The 26,453-nt window shown below is 43.1% G+C and overlaps 1 protein-coding gene across 1 annotated transcript in view; it reads right to left on the reverse strand.

Annotated features, from left to right (window-relative positions):
• Window positions 1-13,001, reverse strand: part of HTRA4 (HtrA serine peptidase 4) — a 120,852-nt gene extending 107,851 nt beyond the window's left edge. Inside the window, exon 1 of the mRNA XM_073622351.1 lies at window positions 11,841-13,001. Coding sequence (XP_073478452.1) covers window positions 11,841-12,288 — 448 coding nt within the window. The 5' untranslated portion in view covers window positions 12,289-13,001. The remainder of the gene's footprint in view (window positions 1-11,840) is intronic.
• Between the last annotated feature and the right edge of the window lie 13,452 nt (window positions 13,002-26,453).

Consider the following 26,453-nt stretch of genomic DNA (forward strand, 5'->3'; position numbering starts at 1 on the left):
TCTAGGACTCCTCCCCAGCCCAACAGGCTGGTGTTTATCATGAGTACCTTCCAAACCATTGGGAAGAAGAATTTTTCTAATTCCACCATTGAACCTATGACCCACCACGCCAGGGAAGCCTGGTCTTGCTGGTCAGGTGTATGCAGAAACTGCATCCTATTGTTCCATACTGCCAGAATTGCAACAGTCTAGAATTAAATTGAGCCTGTGGAACAGCCTCGAAGAAGGACAGCATTAGGCCTGAGATCCTCAGGCAAAAGCAGAAGATCAGTTGGCTTCTGGACTGCAGAGTCCAAACATGGAAATGGAGAGACTGAAGCTTGTCTGGGGAAAGAAAAACTTTGCACAGGGCCATGTCTAAGACCAGGCCTAAATACTTCCAGTGATAAGTTGGTTTGGGAGATATAGGATCCACTCTAATCTCTGTAGGATTTGCACAATCTGTTGAACTTTTCCACTGTTCCCTCAGAAAAAGGTTATCCAGATATCCCTCTATGGGGATGACCTAAGCCCAAAGTAGAAATTAGTTAGTGGGAAAGAAGCTAGCAACTTGATAAAGTCCCAAGGTGCAGCTGACAGTCCAAAAGGACTTTAATAATGTTGCATGACCAAAGCAAAACACAGGTAGCTTTGATGTACCAGGAAGATGGAGACTTGCAAGTAGGCATCCTTGACGTCTACAGAAGCCAGAAGTTCTCCTGGATGGAGGGAAGAAATGACTGACTGGGCAGATTCCATTAGAAATCTTTGTACCCAGAGGCAGGCGTTTCCTGAATTAATCACCTTAGCAGACCCAGAAGTTGTAATCATAATCCAACAAGCCCGCAGCAAAATAATCTAGGAGAGGGTGTTCTTCACCTGTCAGAGCCCCGGCCTTTGGTGTCCTGACAGGTATGTAGTTGTGATGTCAAAGCAGCCAATACTCTGGTAGTTCCTCTGAGTGACATTACTGATGATCCCAGCACTGGGGATCCAGCAGGATCTAGGGGATATGTCCAATACTCCTTCAGGCTCGGTTCACATATATGCAAATTGGATGTGTTTTAAACCGCATCTGATACACATAACATGTGAACCAAACATCTTGCAAAGATGCCGATTCACATATGTCTAAGACTCCTTTTTAAAAAGAGTCCTGTGCGTTTTTGAGTCTGGTTCTGGTGCAATTTCAAGTAAAAATTCTCACCTGAATTGTACCTGAACTAATGAACGAAACTGCACCAGACTCCTTTTAAAAACCAAGCTGAAACCACGGCCAGACATATGTGAGCCTAAAGTGGCGCTGTCATCACCAAACCTATTATCCATATTCTAACCCCTTAATGTAGTAAATGAGCAATTACTGTTGCTTCTTCTGTTATATAATTTTGTCTTTCTTGGCTAGCAATTTTCTCTGCTTTGACAGCTCTTCAATCGATAAGTTCATTGCCAACACAGACAAGACTGCGGTGGTCAGCTGCAAAAAATTACCTTTTGTGGAGCTTCTAATTGAAAAGCTTTGGGGAGCCAAATCCCATGTAAAAACAACGATAATTAGTTTAAAAAGTAATATTTTTTTCTATAGAACAGCCTTTTTTTTGTTATTGCCTTAGGCCTGGTTCACACCTATGCAATTTTCAGTATGTTTTCTGTTTGCAGAAACGTAATACAGTCCATTTAACATGGTTTCCCATGGGTCACATTCACATCTCTGCGTTTTCCACCGATGCATTTTTTTATGGAAAGGGTCAGGGACTTTTTGTCTTGTAGCAGGTTGTGTTTTTGGTTTCATAGACTTCAATAGAAATGCAGCGGGAACGCATCAAAAACACATAAAAAACACAGTGATTGCGTTTTTTAATGCATTTCTGCTGCATTTTTGCTGGTTTCCCCCACATGACAACAGACACCTCTCAAAAACGTAAAAGACATAACACACAAAATGCACCTGGAAAATGCATCAACCACAACCTGCATAGTGTACCAGGCCTTAGGTTACATTCACACAGGTTCATGGGGGCGGTCAGGGGTCGCTGGCGAGAATCACTAGATTCTCATTGGCAGTACTAAATGCACACTGCCAGATTTGTACCATGTACAAATAAATGGCCAGTGCAGCCACTGTTCCCATGTAACCCACTTATCTGAGTGAGCTGTAGAAGAAATAGCTCAGCTGCCACACACCTCACCCTGCCCAACTCCCAAGTGTTTAGCAGGTAAAAGCAGTCTCAGTTCGATTCATCCAAGCCATGCCCCCAACATGTTTTGCTTTGCCCTTGGGGGCATCAAGGACCTCCATGATTAAGCCCCAGGGGTGGGGCGAAACATGTTGGGGGATGGCTTGAATTAATAGAACTGAGGCAGTTTTTACCTGCTAACTACTCAGGCTGGACGAGGTGTGTGGTTGCTGGGCTATCTCTTCCTACTTCTACAGAATGCTTTGGGTCTGGATGAATCTTACCTCAGCCTCCACCCCAGCCTGCACCCTCACTAGTCAGCGGATTCCAATTTATCGGACCTTGTTAGCCTGAACGGGGGACCACTAAGCATTTATTGTGGGTGTCACTTAACTGGTTACATGCAAATAGAGCCTCCAACAAACCCTGAATACAGCCAGTGTGCATACTTACCATGGAGTCAAGAGTTGACTTTGTTGAAACATAAGTAACCCTCTTCTCCACTCTTCTTGAACGCCACCATCTTTAAAGGGATCCAGGCCCATAAGCAAAAAAGCCTGCTTTATAAACAAAGGCACAATAAGCTAGTATGCGTCACATACTAGCTCATTATGAAATACTTACCTTAGAACAATGCCCTGTAGTGCTGCCATGGCCGACATCTTTCACAAGAGTTACTTCCTGGGTTTGCGGGCTCTGGCACTGTGACTGGCCGGAGCCGCGATGATGTCATGGCACGGGTCCTGAGGAAACGGCACCAGCGGGCTGTTTCTTCATTGTGCATGTGCCGACGAAGTCGGCAGCAGCATATACAGTGAAATATCTCCTAAACTGTGCAAGTTTTTGAGATATTTACAGTACCTACAGGTAAGCCTTATTATAGGTACAAGTGGTGTAACAAAGTTTACAACTACTTTGAGTAGCAAAAAAAATGTAAAAAGTTTTTTCCACAAAATTTTTAAAGTGGATGTAAACCCACTCTCATCCTTTCTAAACTACTGCCATAGTGGTTATTTATAAGGATATACATGCCTCCTGCATGTATCCTTACCTGTCAAATGTCTCCCCTCTGTCTGTTATGAGACCTGAAAAACTGCAGATTCTGTGGGCGGGTCTGTTGTCTGGAGCTCGGTGGGTGGAGTTGTGATGTCAGTAGACTCCCCGCCCACCTCTACACTCCCCTTGTCAATATGCATTTTCTCCTGTGTATTTCTTACACTGAACTTCTGCTATGATCACTAACATCCAGTCAAAATCCAGAAAAGTCATCACATGACTTCAGCATGCCCAATCATGCTAAGGTGTAGAGCAGCCAATCCTGGGAGAGCTGGAGAAGAAAGGAGGAGGGAATCAGAAGTACACAGAATGCCTCTCTCACACTGGTGCATGAGATGTGTAAATCACCTATCACTCACATCAAGGGGGAAGAACTGACTGTTATTTCTCTGTGTGTTAGTTTTTATCTTACTGAAAAAAGATAAGAGGACTGCTAAGAGCTGTACAAGGTGCAAGCCTTACTTACATCCACTTTAAGAAGGAGGGAGAGTCAGAAGAGTGTACCTTCTTAAATTCCTAGGAAACATTGTTTACAGCTTGGTTAGTGCCTTGAGTACCTCCTTCATATCAGCCTACAAGGAGTGTGATGTAAGAGGCTGGCATTTATGAAATTGCTACCTGCTGGCTATTTTTCTGATCCCTACACACACTATATTACCAAAAGTATTGGGACACCTCCCTTTACATGCATATGAACTATAATGGCATCCCACTCTTAGTCCGTAGGATTCCATATTGAGTTGGCCCACCCTTTGCAGCTATAACAGCTTCAACTCTTCTGGGAAGGGTGTCCACAAGGTTTAGGAGTGTGTCTATAGGAATGTTTGACCATCCTTCCAGAAGCACATTTGTGAGGTCAGCCACTGATGTGAACGAGAAGGACTGGTTCGCAGTCTCCGCTCTAATTCAGCCCAACATTGTTCTATCAGGTTGAGGTCAGGACTCTGTGCAGGCCAGTCAAGTTCCTCCACCTCAAACTCGCTCATCCATGTCTTTATGGACCTTGCTTTGTGCACTGGTCCAAAATCATTTGGTGGAGGGGGGATTATGGTGTGGGGTTCTTTTTCATGGGTTGGGCTTGGTCCTTTAATTCCAGTGAAGGGAACTCTTAGGGCCCTTTCACACTGGGGCGGCATCGGCGGTAAAGCGCTGCTATTGTTAGCGGCGCTTTACCGTTGGTTTTCGGCCGCTAGTGGGGTGGTTTTACCCCCCGCTAGTGGCCGAGAGAGGGTTAAAAACCACTGCAAAGCGCCTCTGCAGAGGCGCTTGGCCGGCGGTATAGCCTCGCTGTCCCATTTATTCCAATGGGCAGGAACGGTGAAGGAGCGGTATACACTCCGCTCCTTCACCGCTCCAAAGATGCTGCTAGCAGGACTTTTTTTCCCGTCCTGCTAGTGCACCACTCCGGGCTTTCACACTGGAATCAAAGCAGCGGCACTTTCGGGTCGGTTTGCAGGCGCTATTATTAGCGCAATAACGACTGCAAACCGCCCCAGTGTGAAAGGGCCCTTAAGGTGTCAGCACACCAAGTCATTTTGGACAATTTCATGCTCCTAACTTTGTGAGAACAGTTTGGCAATGGCCCCTTCCTGTTACAACATGACTGCGCACCAGTGCCCAAACAAGGTCAATAAAGACATGGATGAGCGAATTTGGGATGAAGGAACTTGTCCTGAACTCAACTCGATAGAACACCTTTGGGATGAATTTGTGTGGAGACTGCAGAGCCAGGTGTTCTCATCAACATCAGTGCCTGACCTCACAAATGCGCTTCTGGAAGAATGGTCAAACATTCCCATAGACACACTCCTAAACCATGTGGACAGCCTTCCCAGAAGAGTAGAAGTTGTTATAGCTGCAAAGGGTGGGCCAAATTAATATTGAACCCTACGGACTAAGACTGGGATGCCATTAAGGATCATGTGCGTGTAAAAGCAGGTGTCCCAATACTTTTAGTAATATAGTTGTATCCCTCTGTTCCTAAAATTGGCGCTATAGTGTATATTTTGTTTTTGGCTGAGCTGTTCCTGGCTGCTGTGCATTCTGGGAAGGGGGTATTTATTGGGCAGAGCCATGTGCTCTTTCTCTTCTCGGGACCTCAGGGCCCTCCTGGTCTGAGGATGTGTTGCTGCAAGTTCTGCAAGTAGGCCCAGAAGCCTGTCTGGGGTCTACTAATCCTGTGGTTGGTCCTTAGGCTGTCTTGCCTGTGTGGAAGAAGCCGAGACAAGCTGAGGAGATCCAGGGGAGGACCCTTGCTGGAGAGAGCCAGGATGAAGGTTGGTCTCTCAGGAGGGACTGTTAACTCATTTAGAGGACGCACCTATACCCAAACTACTCTTACAGTTTTGCTGGATGGCTTAAAGGTTCTGACACTGTGAAGCTCAATCCTATTCTACAATCCAAACCGTGGTAACTAGCTCCTAGCTGCTAAGTCTGTGAGAGAGGCTTGTCCGGGAGTTCTACTGGCTGCTAAGTCTGTGAGAGAGGCTTGTTCAGAAATTCTACTGGCTGCTAGGTCTGTGTGAGAGGCCTATTCAGGTAGTCAAGGTCTGCTAAAAGAGAAAGCTGTTTTACCTTTGGATTGAAGGAGTCTGTAAGTGATCTGCAAATGGTATCTGAAACCTCCCCTAACCCTCTCTCTTAATTACTTCTTTCAAGTTCCTTATTAAAGCATTGCAAATATATAAAGTGATTGGTGCCCAAATTCTGTTCTAACTTCCAATTATAGCCATGGACTCCGCCCTGGGGTGAATGTAAGCTTGTCCTCTGTCTCTGGAGGTACCTCCTTGCCCCAGTAGACCCAGGGGGGCGCTACATAGTGTTTTTAAGAACGTCAAATGTCTTTTTCTGCATATTTGTTCGGGGATAGTGACTGTAAATGTATAGTATTATGTATATCAGAAATCAGCAATGACAACCTCCATGTGAACAAATATCCCCAACCCCTTTGGTCTAGCAGGATAATGAATCTGTAGTATGCACTGTATGTTCCAGATATGAAACTGATTCTGACACTTTTACAAGCTAAATGCAGCCAAAACTACAAGTAGTACTGGCTGGAGGATGAACATTTCAAAAAATTACCCCATGCAAAATTATAAGGAAGAAGGATCAGAAGAGCAGGACATGTTGAGCTAAGTGAATAAATTACAGTCATCTCTGTTCCCCAACCTTCTCAACCATTGTTTGAAAGCTCTAATAAGATCTGGCGAGCAGGAACAGGTTAACATCATCATTTATACTCATCTCTGCTTTCCCAACCTTTCTTCCCCATCTTTGAAAGCTCTAAGGAGATCAACCTTTGGAATCTGAAACCACCTCCTCCTGGGTGCCAAAGGTTTCCCCATTTTCCTTTGGTGGCTTATCCCACTAACTCTTAAGGGGCTGATGCAAAGTGAAATATGTTAAAGTAAAACAAAGGGCCTAAAATGTAGTCTCAGCAGAACTTTCAATTGGTTTCAGAAGACACAAACCCAAACAGAAATGAGGCACTGGCCTAAAAAATGGCCACCTTATATGCAAGTTGATAGTAGCTTTTGCCAACTTGACTTCTGCCGCTTGGAGAATACAATGTAGCGTGATGATTCCATTGGATGGAAACCGACAATAACATCACACCATTGCTTGGTGAGCTTGTCACCAATTGTCTATGTTCAGATGAAGATCCTTTTTTAGGGGATTTCACCACAGTCCGTACAGAAATTCTAGCAACCCTAGCCCAATCCCTGATGAAGGGGGATCCTTTGGCCCCCAAACGGATTGGGTACTGCGTTGGCTTTTGAGCTGAATGTTTGGCTCTTTATTACTTCTGTTCACTCAGAAGACACAAAGGTAGATCTAATATGCACTTAAATATTATTCCACTGCTTCTCCACAAGGCCATCCTCAGGCTATCTGGTTGTAGAATAAAATACACAGGAATCCCAAACCTTACTCCTATTTTTTCAGGTTGCAAAGTCATCCCCTCCAATTGGAGAAGGTTGGGAGCCATGTATTATGCCAGCGCACAAGACTGTGGAATGTGTATTCAGCCAATGGTATAGGGGTCTCCAGTTGAGACTTAGCTGTGGTCAGTTTGTGCCTCGGTGGTTTACTGTTACAATACAGTGGCTAACTTGACCTTAGGCTGGCTTAATTTGCCAAGTACCATGGTGGTAAGATTTTGTTATCTTTGTGTATGTGGTTAGGCTCACCGCAACCACGGACTTCAGTAGGTCCTGATTTCCTTACCATATGTGATATTAGTTATCTTTATTTTTGTAAGTTTATGGAGATGTATGGCTTGGTATTACCCTAATGTTATCCTATAATGTGATGTATACGTTTCTCTTGTAAATTACAGAATCCCAAATCCACATCACTGTGATATTACTTTCTGGGGGGCTCTGTACAGGCCGCATTAGTCCAACCACAATGTGTACACCGTTCAGGCAATCAGTGAGTTGCTGACTGCTGCAGGTGCTCACCCTGGCTCGCCACTGAAAATGCAACTGAATGAAGGGAGATGTGGCATAACGCTGTTATGAGTAAGCACGAGTGATTTGTGTAAAACGCGTTAACTATGTTCCCGTTTTCCTCTCTGGCATGGTGACAATAAAGAACTTTTAAGATTTTTACTTCACTGTTGTGTGCCACTATCTTCCTTCCTTCAGGCCGCATTAAGACAACTGATGTAAGGTCTTTTAAGCAGCGCACCAGTGCAGAAATCCATATGGAAGCACAGAAAACATTTCTGCATTTGCTAACGTACACAAGTGACATTTACACAATAACATTTGCATGGATAACTCAATAGCAGATCTTTCTCCTAAACAATCTTTTTAGCAATAGGCAAGTTAGTCCTTGGTCTTATCACAACTTCTCCGCAAAGCCATACTAGATGACACATGAATATCAGAATGTGAACACTTTTTATGAGATCAGGGCACCCGTGTTTACCTTCTCAGCAGTCTACTTTATTCATAGATTGTGTAAGTGAATGAATAAGGAAGTTCTATAAGGCAGGTCACGTGTTCTCTTTTACACAGTCAGATATTTGTAATAATATCACTAGCTTTGGCAATGGGTAGGAAGGATATTTTTTTCTGTGGCCTTAAAAATAAAGCCAGTATTTGAGAAAGCAGAAAACTCTGCTCTCCCATCCAAGGTCCTGCAGCTCACCACACCTTATAAGCCAGCCTTTCTCAACCAGGCTTCCTCCAGGGTTTGTTTAGCAATGAGAAATTTCATCAGATTCATTACAACTGACACAACGATGATCTTTTAGCCATATGAAATGGGGGATTCTTCCATCTGACCACAAATTCCTCCTATTGACCATTTTGCTAACGTTCCGTAGATAAAAGTGGATTTTATCAGGGGTTCTATTAGACCAGAAAGTGATTTCAAGGGTTTGCATGCGCTACACAGTCTGAGAAAGGTTGTCATAAGCAATTTAGGCATTAGTAGACAGGGTTTTGTGCGTAAAAATGCACTAAAAAAATGCATTGAAAAACTCAGAATTATGCAGCAGCACTGAACCTAACGTGTGAACCTAAGCTAATTTATATTATCTTTGCAAAGCAGAGTCTTCCTTAACAGAAAGTATTTATGTCATTGCTTCCATCATGACTTTAAAAAATAATGGAGTTTATTACTCTTTTTAAATTTAGTAGGTGGGGTCAAATAACTAATTCCTAGTGCCCCTACGCAATGTGAATCTACAACTGTTGATATAAAGCACAGATACAGCCTATATTTAAAACTAACATACAGCAATTTCAGTTTCGTTGATAATCATCAGTGCAGCGTATGGAAACCATGCCTTCTATAGTAGGGTGTATAGCAACCAGAAAGTTAAAACGTGATAATGATGTATGGTTGTTGTGAAGTTTTGAATAAATGACTGTATTTTTAAACTTTATCTGTGCTATTAATCTGCCAACATGGGTGTACAATTGGACCAGGGGAAAAAAAGAAACCTTTGTGTTTTGGATTTGTGATGACCTATTTTAGGAAAGAACTGCTGTGTTTCACCATGGATGATTACTTTAAACCAACCTAACCAATCATGACATACTTTCTTCCTTAATGCTTCAAAAGCCCTAAAAACTTGAAGATCACCAAATCTACTGTGTTCCACAGACACCATTTATGTATTTCTCTGATCATGTCTATTCCAGACCAAGGGACACTTTTTTTGCATTCACGCAGTAAATAACACCAGCTAAAAGGTATGTGTTATATACTAACACATTATGCAAAAGCAAAAATGCAAGATGACCATATACGTGAACATTATAAACAGAGAAGGTTTGCTTTAGATTGGTAGGAATAATGTGCTAAAAAGATGGTGATTCCTATTTATGATGTTGCATATTTTTAAGTTGTTAAAACAGACTTACAACAAGCAAAAACAAAGTACAGTATCATGTCAAATAATCATCTGTTCTCTCGGGGGAAATAATTAAATAACCTTTATTAATGCATAGCTATTTACATCAAATATACACCATTCTACAGGTATGTTTTTTTTCCACATTGCACAAATGCAACAATTTAGGATGCACATTATAGAGTATACAAAGTAGACTTGTTTAGGACCTATATACATGCTCCTTTCCTCTCAACAGTTTACCACTTGAACATCATTCAGGTAACATAAAAGATGTGAGATACAATAGCGAGTACCTATGAACTATATGCTAGGTCAATGACTGTCTTGACGTCTTATTATTGCCACATCTGCCCATCACTATGGAAGGCCAGATAGGTTGTCCACCAACAGATGGGCTGGCAAACTAGTAGGTTTGCGTAAAAGTCGCTTTACAGCAATTCATCTATGAAGGATAAGTCACATTCCAAAAGCCAATTTATTTTGGTTGACATTGAAAATGAACTTTTTCAGTAAATAAATCCAGATCTCATCTGTACATAGGCAAAGATTTATGAGGTTCAGCATAATATATCTTATCACAATATGCATAATAATTCCTATTGTACCAAAATTGGCTGTAGATATTTGTAGATACTGATAGGAAAGGCTGTTTCTAAAGCCTTAAGGCTGGGCTCACACTAGAACACGCAGCGGCTCACAGCAGTAGTCCTGTGCATCTCCATTCACCATTTCAGGTCCAATTTCAGCCTGAATTTTGGGCTGAATTCAGACCTGAACCTGGAGCAAAAGACGCACAGGACTCCTGTGCAATTCGCACCGGAGCTGCTCCAGAGATGTGTAAACGGTTCCATTGAGACAGTCACAATCTCCTGCTGTAAGAATTGGATGCGGAGAAATCCGCATCCAATTCGCATAAGTGTGAATCCAGCTTCCCTCTTTTATTAGATAGCTAGAGGCACTTTGTAAGTGTTCAAATGCTGCTTGTTGCAAATTTTTTCATACACACAGTAAGTAAAACAAACACACACAGTTCCCAACATGAAGCAGGATTTGAACATTTCTACAAAATGACTATCAATTGAGACTTCATTAAGTATATCTGAAGGAGACAGGTAATAAATACTATCTGAAAAAGCGATTATTCAGCTATCCTTTATTATCAGGATACATTTGTTTCAAAGGTGGAGTTGACCTTTAGGCTGGGTTCACACTATTGCGAATTGGATGCGGGGGTTTCTCCGCATCCAATTCGCATGTCAGGAGACTGTGACTGGCTCTGAACGGAGCCGGTTCACACATCTCCGGAGCAAATTGCACTGTAGTCCTGTGTGTCTTCTGGTCCGTTTCAGGTCTGAATTCAGCCAAAACTTTGGACTGAAATCAGCCCTGAAATGGTGAATGGAGATGCATCGGAACTGCGGTGTGAACCCAACCTTGAAGTAAATTTAAAGCCAATTTTTTTTTTTTTGATGGAGTAGGATTTTTCTTGCTGTCTGTGTCCCAGAAACACAACAGGAAGTAATAGGAAATCTCTCCAAAGGGAGATTCACCAGAACAACTGTCCCCATTAGAAGATTTCCCTTCACCTCCTGTTCCTGTGACAACTATACATTTTTAATTTTCCCATTACTTTCTGTCCTTGTGACAATGACCCAAGGACAAAAAAAGCAGACCCTCTCCAGCACTGACACAGACAGCAATAAATGCTTTATGTCAGCAGTCCATCCCACACTGACAACTATTGTGCCAAAGATATCTTAGGGGTTGATGGTGGTACCACATAAATACAAAAACCAAAGATCACTCTCAATACTCCAAAGATGAAGATGGAAATTGAATGTAGTTCTATAGACATCAATGTTTTAAGGTCACTGAGAACACTTTCCTAAGGTAGTGAACAGAACACCATCTTGAGAAAAGGGTCCTCTGTGTACCGAAATGTTGATCTTTATAGAACTACATCTAATATCATCTTGTGCTAGCTATTACACTATTACATTTTCTAACAATAAAAACAGATTTATTTAAAGATTTATATATATAAAAAAAAAAAAAAAAACAGAAGTGGTACCGCTTCACCAATCTATCCAAAATTCGAAAAAAAAAGAATGGCTTTAGATACGCATTAGGCAAAGGCATGGTCAGATTTGTAAAGCAGGTAGATAGGAAGAGATGAGACTAACTTTCCTTCCTTCTCACTATGGAAACCTTTGTGACCTTCCCACTCTAATGCCCATTGCACACCGCCTCACCTGTATCACAGGGCCCCTTTTGAATGTGGATGGCAGGAGGGGAGTTCTGCAGCCTTGCCCGTCTGTTCTCCGCTTTCAGATGACACAGGTTCCTGTAGGTCCTCCCGTCACTTCCACACACTGGTTCACTGGTACTGCAAACACAGACCCCTATTCTCCTCCTGGCTGTACCTGCTGCTCCAATCCCAGGCAGGACACACTCCATGCCCTCTCCGCATGGAGCTCCACCACGGTGCCCACAGGATTCCCCCTCACCTGCCCCACACACTGGACAGCACCCACAGGAGTCTCTCACTTCCCCTGCCTGGCAAGGTGACTGGGGCCTCGAGCACCGGGACAGCTCACAAACTCTGGGGCAGTTGGAGGTCTGGCGTCGGGCAATGCGAGGCTGGGCGCAGGTTGAAAGAGAGAGAATGAATAAAGGGAGCAAGATCCATACTTTAGACATCCTCTAATGTAGTCAAGACCTAATGTTCAAACTTTACTTTGTAAATCCTAAAGATATCTACCAAACACCCTGATCTTGAGCCCTGTGGATAGACTTGGCTCATGAACTTGTCCACTATCTCCGCAGCACCCTCCAAATACAACAAAACTCTGGACAATGTACTCTACATAGCATTAGACAGACACAATGTCATTTACTATACTCCAATACCACCTCTAGTCCTTTCAGAAGCTACTAGCGTAACTGCTCATTGACTTTAGCAATTATTTATAATGACTATGCTCAAAGATTTCTAGATTATATTGCTCGAAATCTAGTTCCACAGTTTCTACAGTACCTCCAATACACACAGATTCTTTTGATGACCCTAAGACGTATCAAGTGCAAAGTAATCAAGAAAAATGCCTTTGAAATGTTAGCACCTTTTCTAGGCAAAACTACAGACTCAAAATATCACTAACTCCACATTTTACATTCGGCTTCTCTAATTCCCTTTTCTCCTCCACTGCCTCCCTCTCCTTCCCTGCTACAAGGAAAGCTGCAAAGACTGGTCATTCGTGACAGTAGGAACCAGAGTCCAATCCCCTCAGGATATGGAATTCAGCAGCAGCAATAGCAGCACATCCAGCTCAGTCCTGTCTCCTAATAGCCAGAGCTGGGAGTTGAGCAGGAACCTCCTTGCTCAGCCCCCTCATTAGGTGGTGTCTGATCACCAAGTTCCACCTCAAAGCAGACCCAGCCCCTAAATTCTTCCCATCGTCACCTTGTCATGCTCAAGTTTTACTGAGAAAAAAAAAAAAGGATGGAAAAAAAAGGGGAAAAGGAAGGAAAAAAGATCTGAGTTTTATTCATAAATCAAATGTTGGCACTGAATTGAACTTTAAAGTAAAACAAAGTTCTAGTATGGGGTTCCTACTCTCTAATGAATTGTCCAATTTTTCTTCATAGCCCTTTCACCAGACTGTCAAGATCATCATCAATCATTCCTCAATTCTATTAGGTACCTCTATGACTAACAGGAATGTGAATAGCTTGGTTTTATCTTACATATGGATAGCTAGGAACATAAAAGCTGAAATAAAATCATAAAGATGTTATCATATTAATTAATATTTATTAATTAATAATAATTATTATTATAAAACCAGTATATCACAAATACATAAGCCAACTACATCTAGTAAACTTTTGCTGTTGTTTTTGTGCAATTAAACGTGAAATAGAGGTTCAATTACTGACACATTACTTAAGATTCTCTACTTTGATTTTAGGTTGAATAATGCAGGGAATCCTGTTTTAAATTTGTTTTAATTACTTCAAGATCCAGTCTTTTACCTCATCATTTAGTTCCTATGTATTGAACCCCTGTTCTAGTCATAATAATTGTTTTTACTATCATTATTGTCACACTTTATATGAAAAGCTCAGGGCCATCTTTAACACAGGACAAAAGGGGCAGTTGCCCTGGGCCCAGTCATTGTTGTGGGGCCCAAAGCAGCTGCCCCTTGAGCCCACACTGCCTGCAAATAGTTGATAAGTGGATTCGGGAGGGTCAAAGAAAATGTTTGCCCAGGGTCTAATCAATATTAAAGACATAGTATAAAAGGGGGGAAATTATGGTTCAAAGTCTATGAGGGACTGACAGCTGCTATGACTGGATGATACACTGAGCGGTATTAACATTTAGGGCAGTATGCACAAAGGAATAAATACTTGGAGCAAAGACTGCTTGCATTCTGGGCAGTCATCCCTGGGTGCATACTGTCTTAAATGTTAGTACCACTTGGTGCACCATCCAGCCTTTTAGACTGTTGGCAGTGGGGTTGGATGGTGTGCCTTTGTTGACTTCCCGCACCCTCACCTAAATGCTGGAGTCTCATGCACCAGGGGCTAAATGCCCAGTGTGCATGAAGTCTTATGCCGTGTACACATGATCGGAAATGCCGCCAGCAAAACTCTGATGAGAGCTTTTTGTCGGAATATGTGACCATGTGTATGCTCCATCGGTCTTTTGCTGGCGGAATTCCAGCCAGCAAAAGATTGAGAGCATTTTCTCTATTTTTCGGTCGGGAAAAGTTCCTATCCGAAAATGCGATTGTCTGTATGCAATTCAGACGTGCAAAAAACTACGCATGCTCAGAAACAATTCGACACATTCCCGGAAGCATTGAACTTAATTTTCTCGGCTCGTCGTAGTGTTGTACGTTACCACGTTCTTGACAGTCAAAAGTTGAGAGACCTTTTGGTTGATCATGTGTATGCAAGTCAAGCTTGAGCGGAATTCCGTCGGATAAAGTTTTTTCTGACGGAAATTCCGATCATCTGTACGCGGTATTAGAAGTACTGGCCCAGGGGGAATATGCCCCTCTGCCAAACAGCCTAGTCCTCCCTTGCAGACATGGGTGATAGGACAGGTAAGTATTATCAGTGCTTATTTGCCGTTTGTTTTTTTCCATTTTTTTTTCTTCACAGGGTCTATTTAATGCAGAATATAACCCTCCAATACTCCCCTCCCCTCCAACGATGCATTGTCCGCAACAGGGCTGCTGTTAGAAATCACGGGGCTCCATACAGCCTACCTGACAGGGCCTCCCCCTCCTCTAATGGCACATACACATGGTCGGACTTTCCGACGGGAAATGTTCGTTGTGAGCTTGTTGTCAGAAAGTCCGACCGTGTGTATGCTCCATCGAACATTTGCCGTCGGAATTTTCAGGCCACAAATGTTTGAGAGCAGAATCTCAAATTTTCCGATAACTTCACTAGTTGTCGGAAAGTCCGATCATGTGTACACAAGTCCGTCGCACAAAAGCTCACGCATGCTCGGAATCAAGCAGAAGGAGCCGCACTGGCTATTGAACTTCCTTATTCTCGGCTCGTCGTACGTCTTTTACGTCACCGCGTTCTTGACGTTCAGAATTTCTGACAACATTTGTGTGACCGCGTGTATGCAAGACAAGTTTGAGCCAATATCCTTCGGAAAAAAATCCACGGTTTTGTCGAAATGTTCGATCGTGCGTACGCGGCATAAGGCTTTCTGCTCATTCACAAACTGAAGCATAGTGAACACAGTTTATGGTGTTTCAGTGATAAATGGACACAAGAGTAATTGGTACCGATCGCTTACTGTGTTCATTCAGGAAAAGAAGGGGCTGGTAAATTACATATTTACCGGCCCCTTCCCTCTTTATCCTAAAACATCTCCCTGTGTGCCCGCAAAAGCTGCTGGTGGGAGAGGAGAGGAGAGAAGTTGGAAATGCTGTGAGGGAAAGGGGCAAACAGGGGGGGTCTGGACAGCAGATGGAAGGGGCGCATGTGCTAGGACCAATCTGGAGAATCTGCTAGGAGAATCTGGAAGCGCAGCAGGGGGAGACAGAGAGGATCAGTGTCTGCAATCAGACAGTACAGCCGGACCTCTTCCCCAGCAGGTGCCTGGGTCCCCCTTTTGAACTGATGGTGCCAGGGCCCAGTACAAGAGGGCTAACTATACTGTTATAGCAGTATAGTTATAGCAGTTGGCCCTGGTCCACAAGCTTTCTCGCAACATCTTCTTACTGGCTTCTTTTAGGTTCATGGTCTTTGACTGTCTTGATTGGCTGTCCTGGGATGGCGTCCTTTCCTTGCCTGCGCACTGTAGTTTTACTCATCCCAGGACCAAGGTGTGCCAAGAATATGTACTGAGGAAGATAGATAGATATGAAATATAATAATAGATAGATAGATAGATAGATAGATAGATAGATAGATAGATAGATAGATAGATAGATAGATAGATAGATAGATAGATAGATAGATACTGCATTCCATTTTCATGATCCTACTTCTAAAAATTGTTTCATTTTGCGCTCACCAGTCCCCTCTCTGTCTTGCTTGCAGCGTAAACTCCTCAGGCTAGAAAAAAAATCCAGATTAAGATTTAAATACTTTAGTACATTCCTTACCGAATAACTACATTTATCCAAAAATGTCGTTTGCAGAGCAGGTGATAAGAAGTGTAAGCCTGGGGCAGGGTAGAAGCTATGTGTGTATTACTAATTTCTATAACACAGCTCCACTTCAGTCCTACAAACTGAATTGTGCCATGAGGTTCAGAGCAGAGAAGGCCAGCGTTCTAAGGTTTAAGGTTCTAAGGTTTTTCTAAGGTTCTAAGAGGCCCGGGCAGAGGTCACAAAATGTCCATTTTATGTCATAGGGTGAATCTTGACCAAATGTAGTCAGAGATCTGTGTCAGAGATTTTGCTGCACATCACCAAGAATGTAAGCAGTGCCTAGCACAGCATAATATTGATAATTGAATAAAGAAATTGGATGAATTCCAGAGTGCAGGTTCTTTTTATATATCCTTAAAGAGTTGTACTCCTATGATACTGTTTATTTCTTGTGGTGTATAGGAATCAATATTGGCCTTGCAGTTCTCTTCTGACCATAAAAATCTTCAATGCTAGAGAAAAAAAAAAAAAACAGCTAGCATCGGCCTAGTTAACGTGTTTTGAGGGCCAAGCCCTCTTCCTCGGTGCTAAGAATATGAAAGGGGTTGCATTTGGAATTTGATGACATGCTTGTGATTTTAACTCTGTGAGTATTTTAATAATTTGTAAAGGTAGCAAGGTCCCGGGTCCCCTTTGATCTAATGAGTACCTCCAGAGTTAGGTACAGGTGACATCCTTCTGTGCAGAGTCGGTTACAAGCAGGGCCGCTGATAGGGCAGTACAACCAGCCCTGTTGTACCGGGCCCAGCCAGCAGGGGGGGCCGAGCAGATTTCTGGCTAAAAAAACGAATTGGCTAAATAACTTTATTAACCTGCACCTACTTGATTGGCAAGGTACGGTATATAGTACCTTCCTGGGCCCCATCAGGTTAATAGAGGGGCCCAGGAGGTGAGAGCAGAAGAGGGGACTTTTTCTCCATTTTTGGGCGGAGGCATACAATCCCTTCTCTGCATCAGTGTACCTTGTGCTCACCGTATGCTTTCCTCGGGGGATGGATTCAATTGTAATGTGGTGTAAGTGCCATGCTGCAGCCTGAAGGAGAGACTGAAAGAAAGAGTAATCCCGACCCTGGTCCACTGGCAAGCGCACACACTCAGTGACACATCACACAGGCTGAGGCTTAGTCCCCAGACTCCCCATTGTGTGCTCATGGTCATTATCATGATCAGAGCACAGCAGGTTCTCTATGGCTCTGTCAGTGTAACATGCTGTTGGGTGATGACTTTCTTAATACTGTACACTGTACTGTGTGTTACAGACCATAACACAGAACAGCCATAAGAAAGTCAGCACACAACAGCATGTTACACTGTCAGAGCCATACAACACCTGCTGTGCTCTGATCATCATAATGATAATGATGAGCACATAATGAGATGCTACTTTACACATGTGATGGGGGATAGGAACAGTAAAAACACACAGCCAAGCTGCATTTTCACCACCCTCCAAATCACTCCCCTTTAGGAATTTTTCACCCAAGCTTTGCAGTCAGGTCCACCTGTCAGTTTTTCCTGTTGACCAGTGGGTACAGTAGCTGTGTATGATGGGACAGTGGAGGCAATTGATGGGCACAGTGGCTGCGTTTGATGGCACAGTAGCTATGTTTGATGGGCACAGTGGTGGCAATTGATGGCACAGTAGCTGTGTTTGATGGCACAGTGGCGGCAATTGATGGGTACAGTAGCTGCGTATGATGGCACAGTGGCGGCAATTGATGGCACAGTGGCTGCGTTTGATGGCACAGTGGTGGCAATTGATGGGTACAGTAGCTGCGTTTGATGGGCACAGTGGCTGCGTTTGATGGGCACAGTGGCAGCAATTGATGTGTTTTTTTTCTGAATTTTTCAGTTTGTTTGCGCTCCCCCCAAAATTTTGAGCACCAGCTGCCACTGATGTGGACCTGATTGAAAGCTCCATGTAGGTCTAAAGGAGTCCAGATATGAATTGACTTGTCCATTCAGGTCAAAAAAAAAAAAAGGAAAAGAACATGCTTTTCTATTTTTCCAGACCTAAATGTGACAGATCAAAAGTAGCCTGATGTAAATGGACACAAGTCTGTGGTGTATGCAGACACAAACTGAATGGGCACAGATGTCAAAACACTGACATCTCTCTCATTCAGATCCAGTTATGATTGGTGGGGTGCTGTAAAGCTTCCTGGTGGTAAAGCTAAGGTGGGTTGAGACTATGGTCCAAACATGCCTGAGCTCATCCCTGCTAATTAGTTGTTGTCAAAAAAGTTCTAAAATAAGACATCTCTGTTGCTTTATAATAGTGTAAAAAGTTTAGAATAATAATAATGTTTATTAAAGCGGAGTTCCACCCAAAATTGGAACTTCTGCTCATCTTATTCCTCCCCCCCCTCCGGTGCCACAATTGGCACCTTTTGCGGAGGAGGGGTGGACAAGGTATTAGGTATTCTTTTCCACTTTCGGGAGTCCCCGCCGCGGAGCTGTGATGTCACTGTGGTGCTCCCTCCTCCTCCCCTGACCGCCGGGCCAATAGGACAGAAGAGCGGGGCTTCGCACATGCGCAGTAGGGTTCCCAGCATGAAGCCGAAAGGCTACACTGCCAGGTTCCCGTACCCGCAATGGTGGCGGAGCACCCAACAGCTGATGGAAACATCAGCTGTGGGTGCCGACATCGCCGGACTCCAGGACAGGTAAGTGTCCATTTATTAAAAGCCAGCAGCTGTAGTATGTGTAGTTGCTGGCTTTTAATGATTATTTTTTAGGCGCGAAACATTGCTTTAAAGGTTCACCTTTTGGAACATGTTACATGTTTCAGCTCCTGCCACCATTCCCCCCAGATTTCGTGACAGCATGGGGTCAGGGGCAGAGCCAGGGGTGGGGTTGTGGGTGGGGCCAATGGGCCCTGTCAGGTACGCTGTACGGGGCCCCATGATTTCTAACAGCGGCCCTGGTTACAAGGCATGGTGGGTGTAATGCAAGGTAGATTCGTGGGCACCAGACACTTCTTGAATGCAAAGAGATTTCCTTTCTCTTGAACAGAACTGTGGGAGAGAGGGTTTAGGGCCAGGACACCCTTTAGTAGTTGCAATGTGAATTAGCAGACTCCGAGACATCTATAGATAAACAGGCATGCAGGGAAAGGCATCCAGCAAGACGCCACATCTGCATGTGTAGGATCGCTGTCTCCTATGGCAACAGTCTTATAACAGTTTCTAACGCAATGTCATATGAAAAGAGAAGGGGGTCCAACAAGGACCCCCTGAGCGGACTTTAGAGGCACAACAAACCCGAGAAAGCATAATCAAAATAACAATATAATCAATTTTATTCAATATAAATACATACAATACAAAGACATGACAAAAGATAATAAAAGATCATCTATATTAAAAAAATACATGATACAGGCCCCGATGTGTCTACGCATTTTGTATAGAACTTCTTCAGGACACATTCAGGTTTCAGTAAACACACAAGAGGGTTTCACTAAAATGAGAAAAGATTTTATAAAAAAAAATGAACATATAAACATATAATATCGTACAGCAATGGATGAAAAATAGCCTATGCCCAGAGATCAGACACTGTGTTAGTCCACTAATTTACTTTGTAAAGAGGCTTTCACAAGTTCAAAAACGGTAGTTCAAATTTATTCAAATATAGACGTCAAGGTCTTAGCAATAGAGGTAGATGACCATCAACTAGGGAAAAAAAAAACAAAAACCATAAGAATAATAAGAAACAGTGTATACAAAGGTCATAATATAGGAAAACAAGATGATGTATACCTGTTCCCATTTACAACCAATCTCGGGGTTCAGTTCCATCAAGGAAGGGCCAATAAATAGCCAATAATAAATAATAGCACTGCAGCAACCATCGGGGGGCACCAATGAGCCCATAAATCGTGTCTGCTCAATGGTCCATGTGGAACCGTGCAAATGCACTGGGGGAGCCTATGGTAACACATAACAAGAAAAGAAAGAAGGAAAAAAAACCCACAGTAAGTATTGGGGTCTATTTGTGCTTAATAAAAATGAATAAAGTAACTTTACAGCAGAGGATAAAGTACTCACTTAAGGTAGAATTGGACATAGATCCCCAGGAGGATACAGAGATGTTCCTGGGTTGGAAGTGAGTGAGCAACTGCTATATAGTGTATTTTGGCGCCAAAAGGGGAGGGGGGAGGTGTGGCAGACCATATTGGCTCAAAAAATTAGCCAATAGGACACAAAGGAAACATCCTGCAGTATAACAAAGCAAGAGGGTGGAGAAAACCATAATAAGCGGCTGAAGCACACATACACACAGGGAGTGAGGTCTGTGGGTCAGGAACCAGATTAAATTTTGTATAGAAAAGGAAGTAACGGCCACTGGAGGACCAGAAGTGGAAAAAAACTCCAAAAAAAAAACGAAACCTAGGAAGATAGACATAACCAAAGCATATTCTGTCACAAGCCATATGTCAACACATTGAAGTACGATAAGATGAAATAATATAAAACCAATATAATATGCATTGGAATAATTTCCTAATGAGTGAATACAGAGAAACAAATATAATTGTAGTAACAGGTTTGCTCAAGGGTATAATGAAGTACTTCTAAGTAAAATATTATAGTTCTCATAATCCTGTTAGTAGCATATTATACAAAGTGGTGATAAGGAGAAGAAAAAAAAAATGTATTATTTTATAAAAATGGTTTGAAACTAAGCATATCATTGAGACCAGGGTATGATGTAGCTTATAAGTTGTACACCCATTGGGTCTCCCTTTGGTGTACCCTTTGATCAAAATTACCGCCTCTAGGGTCATCATAAATACGATCCAGAACGGCAATTTTGAATGTATGTGGATCATAGTTATGCCTGAATGCCACATGGTATCCAATGGCCTTGTTCAGTATGTCATTGGTGGCATAATAGGCATGATCTTTCACTCTTTTCCATAGAAGTCTAATTGTTTTACCGATGTAGAACGCTCCACATTGGCACAAAATGATTTAGATGACCCCTTTGGTTGAACATGTAACATGGTGCTTTAAGCGATGTAATTGACCATTAGGCAAGGTAAAGGAAGACCCCTCCAGCAAAAGATGACAAAAATCGCAACTACCACAACGGAATAAGCCAGGTGGTTCTTGTTGTGTATTCCCAGATTTGTGGTAGCGGCTGTGTACAAGAAAGTTCTTAATAGATCTCGGATGTCTATATGTAATCTGAGGATGTGGTCCTAAGTACTTTGAGAGTGTCGGATCGGCCAATAGTATGTGCCAATGCTTGCTGAGAATAGAACATATTACCTGGTGCTGATCGGAAAAGGTGGTAATAAATCTCAATATCTCCGAATTGCTGCGTTTAGGTTCTGAGAAAAGGATCTCACGTCTGGGGCGACTGCACACTTTTTTATAAGCCTTCTTCAAACAGGTTTTTGTATAACCCCTGGCCAGTATGCGTTTATATAATAAAACAGCCTCCTGTTTGAAATTGATATCATTGGAGCAGTTCCTCCTGAGGCATAAGTATTGGCCAAAGGGGATGCTACGAACTAGTGCATCAGGGTGTGCACTAGAGGCATGCAATATTGTATTGCCCGCGGTAGGTTTGCGGTAAAGTGATGTAGCAATGGTACCATCAACTTCAATAGAGATGGTAATGTCCAGAAAGGAGATCCTGCTCTCGTGAAAATCCATTGTAAATTTCAAATTATATCCATTCCCAGCAAGCATCTGCATAAAGCGTTCAAGCAAAGTAGAAGATCTGCCCCAAATCATAAAGACATCATCTATAAATCGACACCGTAGAAGAATATGGGAAAGATGGTCGGTGTAATCATCATTAGAAAAAAGGTCTCGTTCCCACCCCCCAGGTACAAATTGGCATAAGAGGGGGCGTAACACATGCCCATGGCAACCCCTTGTACCTGGAGGAAGTGGGACTCGTCAAAAGAAAATACATTTCTCGTAAGGATGTGTGATAGAAGCTGTAATATGAAGTGATTCATTCCAGAAAACTTAGGACCGCGCTCATCAAGGAACTTGGAAATAGTCTCCAAACCCAAATTGTGTGGAATAGAAGAGTATAAAGCCTCGATGTCAATAGCGACAAGGAGGCAATCTGTTGGGATGGTAAGACTTTTTAGCAGGTCAGTAGTGTCATTTAAGTAAGAGGGCAGTGTGATAACATGGGGGCGAAGATATTCATCAACCAGCTTGCTGGCCCACTCAGTAATTGAGCCCACACCTGAGACAATCAGTCGTCCTGGTGGATTATGGAGATTTTTATGCATCTTTGGGAGCGCATAAAATCTTGGGGTCTTAGGGTGTGGGACCTGTATGCCCTCAAAGATTTCTTTGGTAATCAAGCCCTCAGCAAGGGCCGAATGTATAATTTGTTCATACTCAAGATTATATTTAGCAATAATGTTAGCTGAAATTGGTTTATACCATTGTCTGAGTATATCCCAACACATATTCCTGTATTGGAGTTCGTCCAGCAGAGCTACGTTGCCACCTTTGTCTGAGGGCTTGATTACCAACTGAGAGTTTGCACTAAGTCCAACAAATGCATTTTTGTGGGCCTGACTCAAGTTTCTAGAAACTAGAAGTTCCATTTCTTTAGTTGTTTGTGTAAGAAAAGTCCACACGTTTGGATTTGAACGTAATGATGGAAAGTGAGTAGATTTTTGTTTCAGAGCATTACCCAGCATGGTAAGCCTGTGTTTGCTGACCAATATTGTGATTGGACTCAGGTGCAGTCACCTGTGTCACGTTGGCTTCATTCTCCTCTAAAAGGAGCACCAGATCTTTCAGCGCCCGAAATTCGGCAACTGTGAAATCCTTCCAAATTTCTTGCTCTGTAAGATTTTTTTTGTTTTTCTTGTCTATCCTGATCAAAAAGAAATTTGTATGTTAATTTCCTAGAAAAGAGATGCAGATCTTTAATGATGTAAAAAAAATTTTTGTTTTATATAGATGATTTTTTATTATCTTTTGTCAATGTCTTTGTATTATATGTATTTATATTGAATAAAAATGATTATATTGTTATTTTGATTATGCTTTCTCAGGTTTGTTGTGCCTCTAAAGTCCGCTCAGGGGGTCCTTGTTGACCCCCCTTCTCTTTTCTTATGACATACAATTTATACGGATGTGGCCATAGGAGTGTCCTCTCACTAGACTTGCTAGAGCTCTAGAGCTCTAGAGCTCTCAGTCTCTCTCACTAGACTTGCTGATCCACTGCCACTGGATCTCCTGAGCTCTTCCAACCTTCTCACTGAGTATCTTCCTCAAGCGTCACTGGCCTGCTTGGTCCCTAGCTTGGCACACAAAGCTGCTCTGCAAGCATCACCTCCACTGGCCGGGTCCCTAGCTTGGCACTCACAGATACTCCTCAAGCTTCATCCCACTGGCCTGCTCGGTCCCTTGCTTGGCACACAAGGCTGCTCTGCAAGCGTCACCTCCGCTGGCTGGGTCCCTGGCTTGACACCTGCTGAAGTTTCCCAATTCTTCACCATCCCCGGTTGATGGGAGTTTAACAAGACTCGTGGCAACTCATTAAAATTAGAAGAAAAGAGGTTTAACCTTACACTACGTAGAAGGTTCTTTACTGTAAGAGCGGCAAGGATGTGGAATTACCTTCCACAGGTGGTGGTCTTAGTGGGGGGCATTGATAGTTTCAAGAAACTATTAGATAAGCACCTGAACGACCGCAACATACAGGCATATACAATGTAATACTGACATATAATCACACACATAGGTTGGATTTGATGGACTTGTGTCTTTTTTCAACCTCACCTACTATGTAACTATGTAACTATATGTGCGAATACTGCTCCAGTACTTTCTTCAGCTACTCACTGTGGTCCCGGGTAATAACGTGGATGGTCCCTTAGTGGGGACACCTACCCCTCTACCTCTGACCACGACAGGTTCTCTGGCTGGCAGAACTGTCACTTATGGTTGGACTGCAAGCCGCAGTCCCACCCCTACGCTGCTCTCTTGCTTCTGGATAGGCCCTCAGACAGCCTAGCAGCCAGATGTCCCCAGGATACAGGTGCTGGCCTAGCAGCCTGGGGCAGCACAACACACGTCCAGATAGACAGCCGTCCAGGTGGCACAGAACCCAGATCACCTGACCTCACCTAAATAAATAGGCTCTTCCAGCAGGCCAAGGGACCCAAGAAGATCCCTGCCCATTGGCTGAAATACCCTATCTATTCCTAATCTGTCCTTGCAATGCCCTTGTCTTATCATGTCACCAGATACCCAGCCATCTAGTGACAGAACTGAGAAGTGCCGCAATTCCAGAATCAGGGTGGAATCAACTGATCTCCTAACAACTGGCCAAGACAACTATGTCTGGCAGGTAAATCTTCTAGCAACCCTGCCTAAACATCAGGGTGCTACATAAACAATTTAAGGGTGTCAACTAGGGTTGCCATCTGTCTGGGATTAAAAACACAAGTCTGTTGCGCTAAATATATAAATAAATGAAAGAAAAGCAGCTAACACTAAATTGCTGGATACAATTAACGTAATGTAAAAAAAATGGTGTAGCGCTTAAAATCATATACAAAGTTTATAATAGGAGAAAGTTCCAAGCATAAGTAAAAGTGGAGCCAATCAGAGCCAACACCACAGAAAAGAAACAAAAGCTTCTATTGGACGAGATCCACCATGGAGGGAACTTCAGAAGGGAATAGAAAAACCATCACCATCACCCAAACTGACTGACCCTTACCATCAGTGTATGGGTTATACACATGAATTGTAACCAAGTGATGAGAACGATCTTCCTAGAGTCAGAAGCGATCCTCTGCTCATACAATCCCAAAACATCCCTCTCCCTCTGGACCAGATGGAAAATCCTAGGAGACCCTCCTCTCAACAGAATAAAGTGGCAGGTACGTTCCAATGGGCGTATAGTAGCTTAAGAGTCATGTGCATGTAGGGAGTATAAAAGGAATGCTCACTGCGCAAAATTCTTAACAAGGGGTATTTATTGTATAAATAAGTAAAACAAACTCACATTTGATATGAAATAAGAAGGCAATATGAAGCGACCAGCGATTCTAACCATTAAGATGGCCACCGTGTCTCCGTCCAACCACGTCCAGCGTCACTCGTCTCTGACGTCGCCCTAATCTGTCTGGGTTTCACCCGGACAGTCCGATTTTTGCATCCTCTGTCCGGGTTTCTGAATGCCAGACACCCGGACACATCATTCTGACAGCAAACTTGCCAGTGAGACGTCCCCAATGCCTGTCAGCAATGTGTCTTCCCCTCATCTCTGTCCCCATTTAGTGACTGTTGGAGATACAACAGATTTCAGCTTAGCCTATTAACTGCAGTTCTCAAACAGGACACTAGATGTCGCTAATGCTCAGTGGTATGCTGTGCTGTGCAGTTTTCTATGATATGTTGTATTTCCTGTGTATAGTGTTGTACTTGTTGGTTTTCTTTTTCCTGTCTGTGTTCTTCTTACCATGTGAGGTGACATCTGTGTACTTCTTGCCAGTTATGTTCCAATAAAGAAGTCAGTTCCTGTTACTCCACAACGTCTGATCTGAATTGACTCCGCTGCACCTAGCAATCGTACTCTGCAACAGGTTATGGGCCCAGTGTCCTAGTAAAGTCATACAACCAGGTGTGGCCCAGGCAGAACAAAGCCTCGAACGGGAGACAGTGTGGATGATGCGGAGATCGACATAAGGAAGGTTTCCAGTGACATCTCCTACAGACAAGTAAGACTGTTTGTATATAAAGAAGGGGAAAAAATGTCCGGAAACTCAGAGCTTAAACTCTCAGTGGCCAAGCTGAACAATGACAATTATCAGTTATGGAAGTTCAAAGTGGAAATGCTATTATCCAGAGATGACTTGTGGGAGGTTACCACCACAGAGAGGCCACAGGATAATAATCAGGACTGGGACAAGAAAAACAGACAGGCACGGGCCACCATAAGTTTACTAGTGGAGGATGATCAGCTCATTCATATATGTCATGAGGACACAGCGAAAAGCATGTGGGACGTACAGAAAAGACTGCATGAAAGATCCAGTTTAAACAGCAAGCTGTTTTTGCTGCGGAAACTTTACAAAATGAGACTTGGCAGAGAACAGGACATGCAGGAGCATATAAACGCAATGCTGGAAGTGATTGCGCAACTCAGATCAATTGGGGAGAATATAACAGA

Source organism: Aquarana catesbeiana, linkage group LG03 (assembly GCF_042186555.1).
Source record: "Aquarana catesbeiana isolate 2022-GZ linkage group LG03, ASM4218655v1, whole genome shotgun sequence".
Classification (NCBI taxonomy): domain Eukaryota; kingdom Metazoa; phylum Chordata; class Amphibia; order Anura; family Ranidae; genus Aquarana; species Aquarana catesbeiana.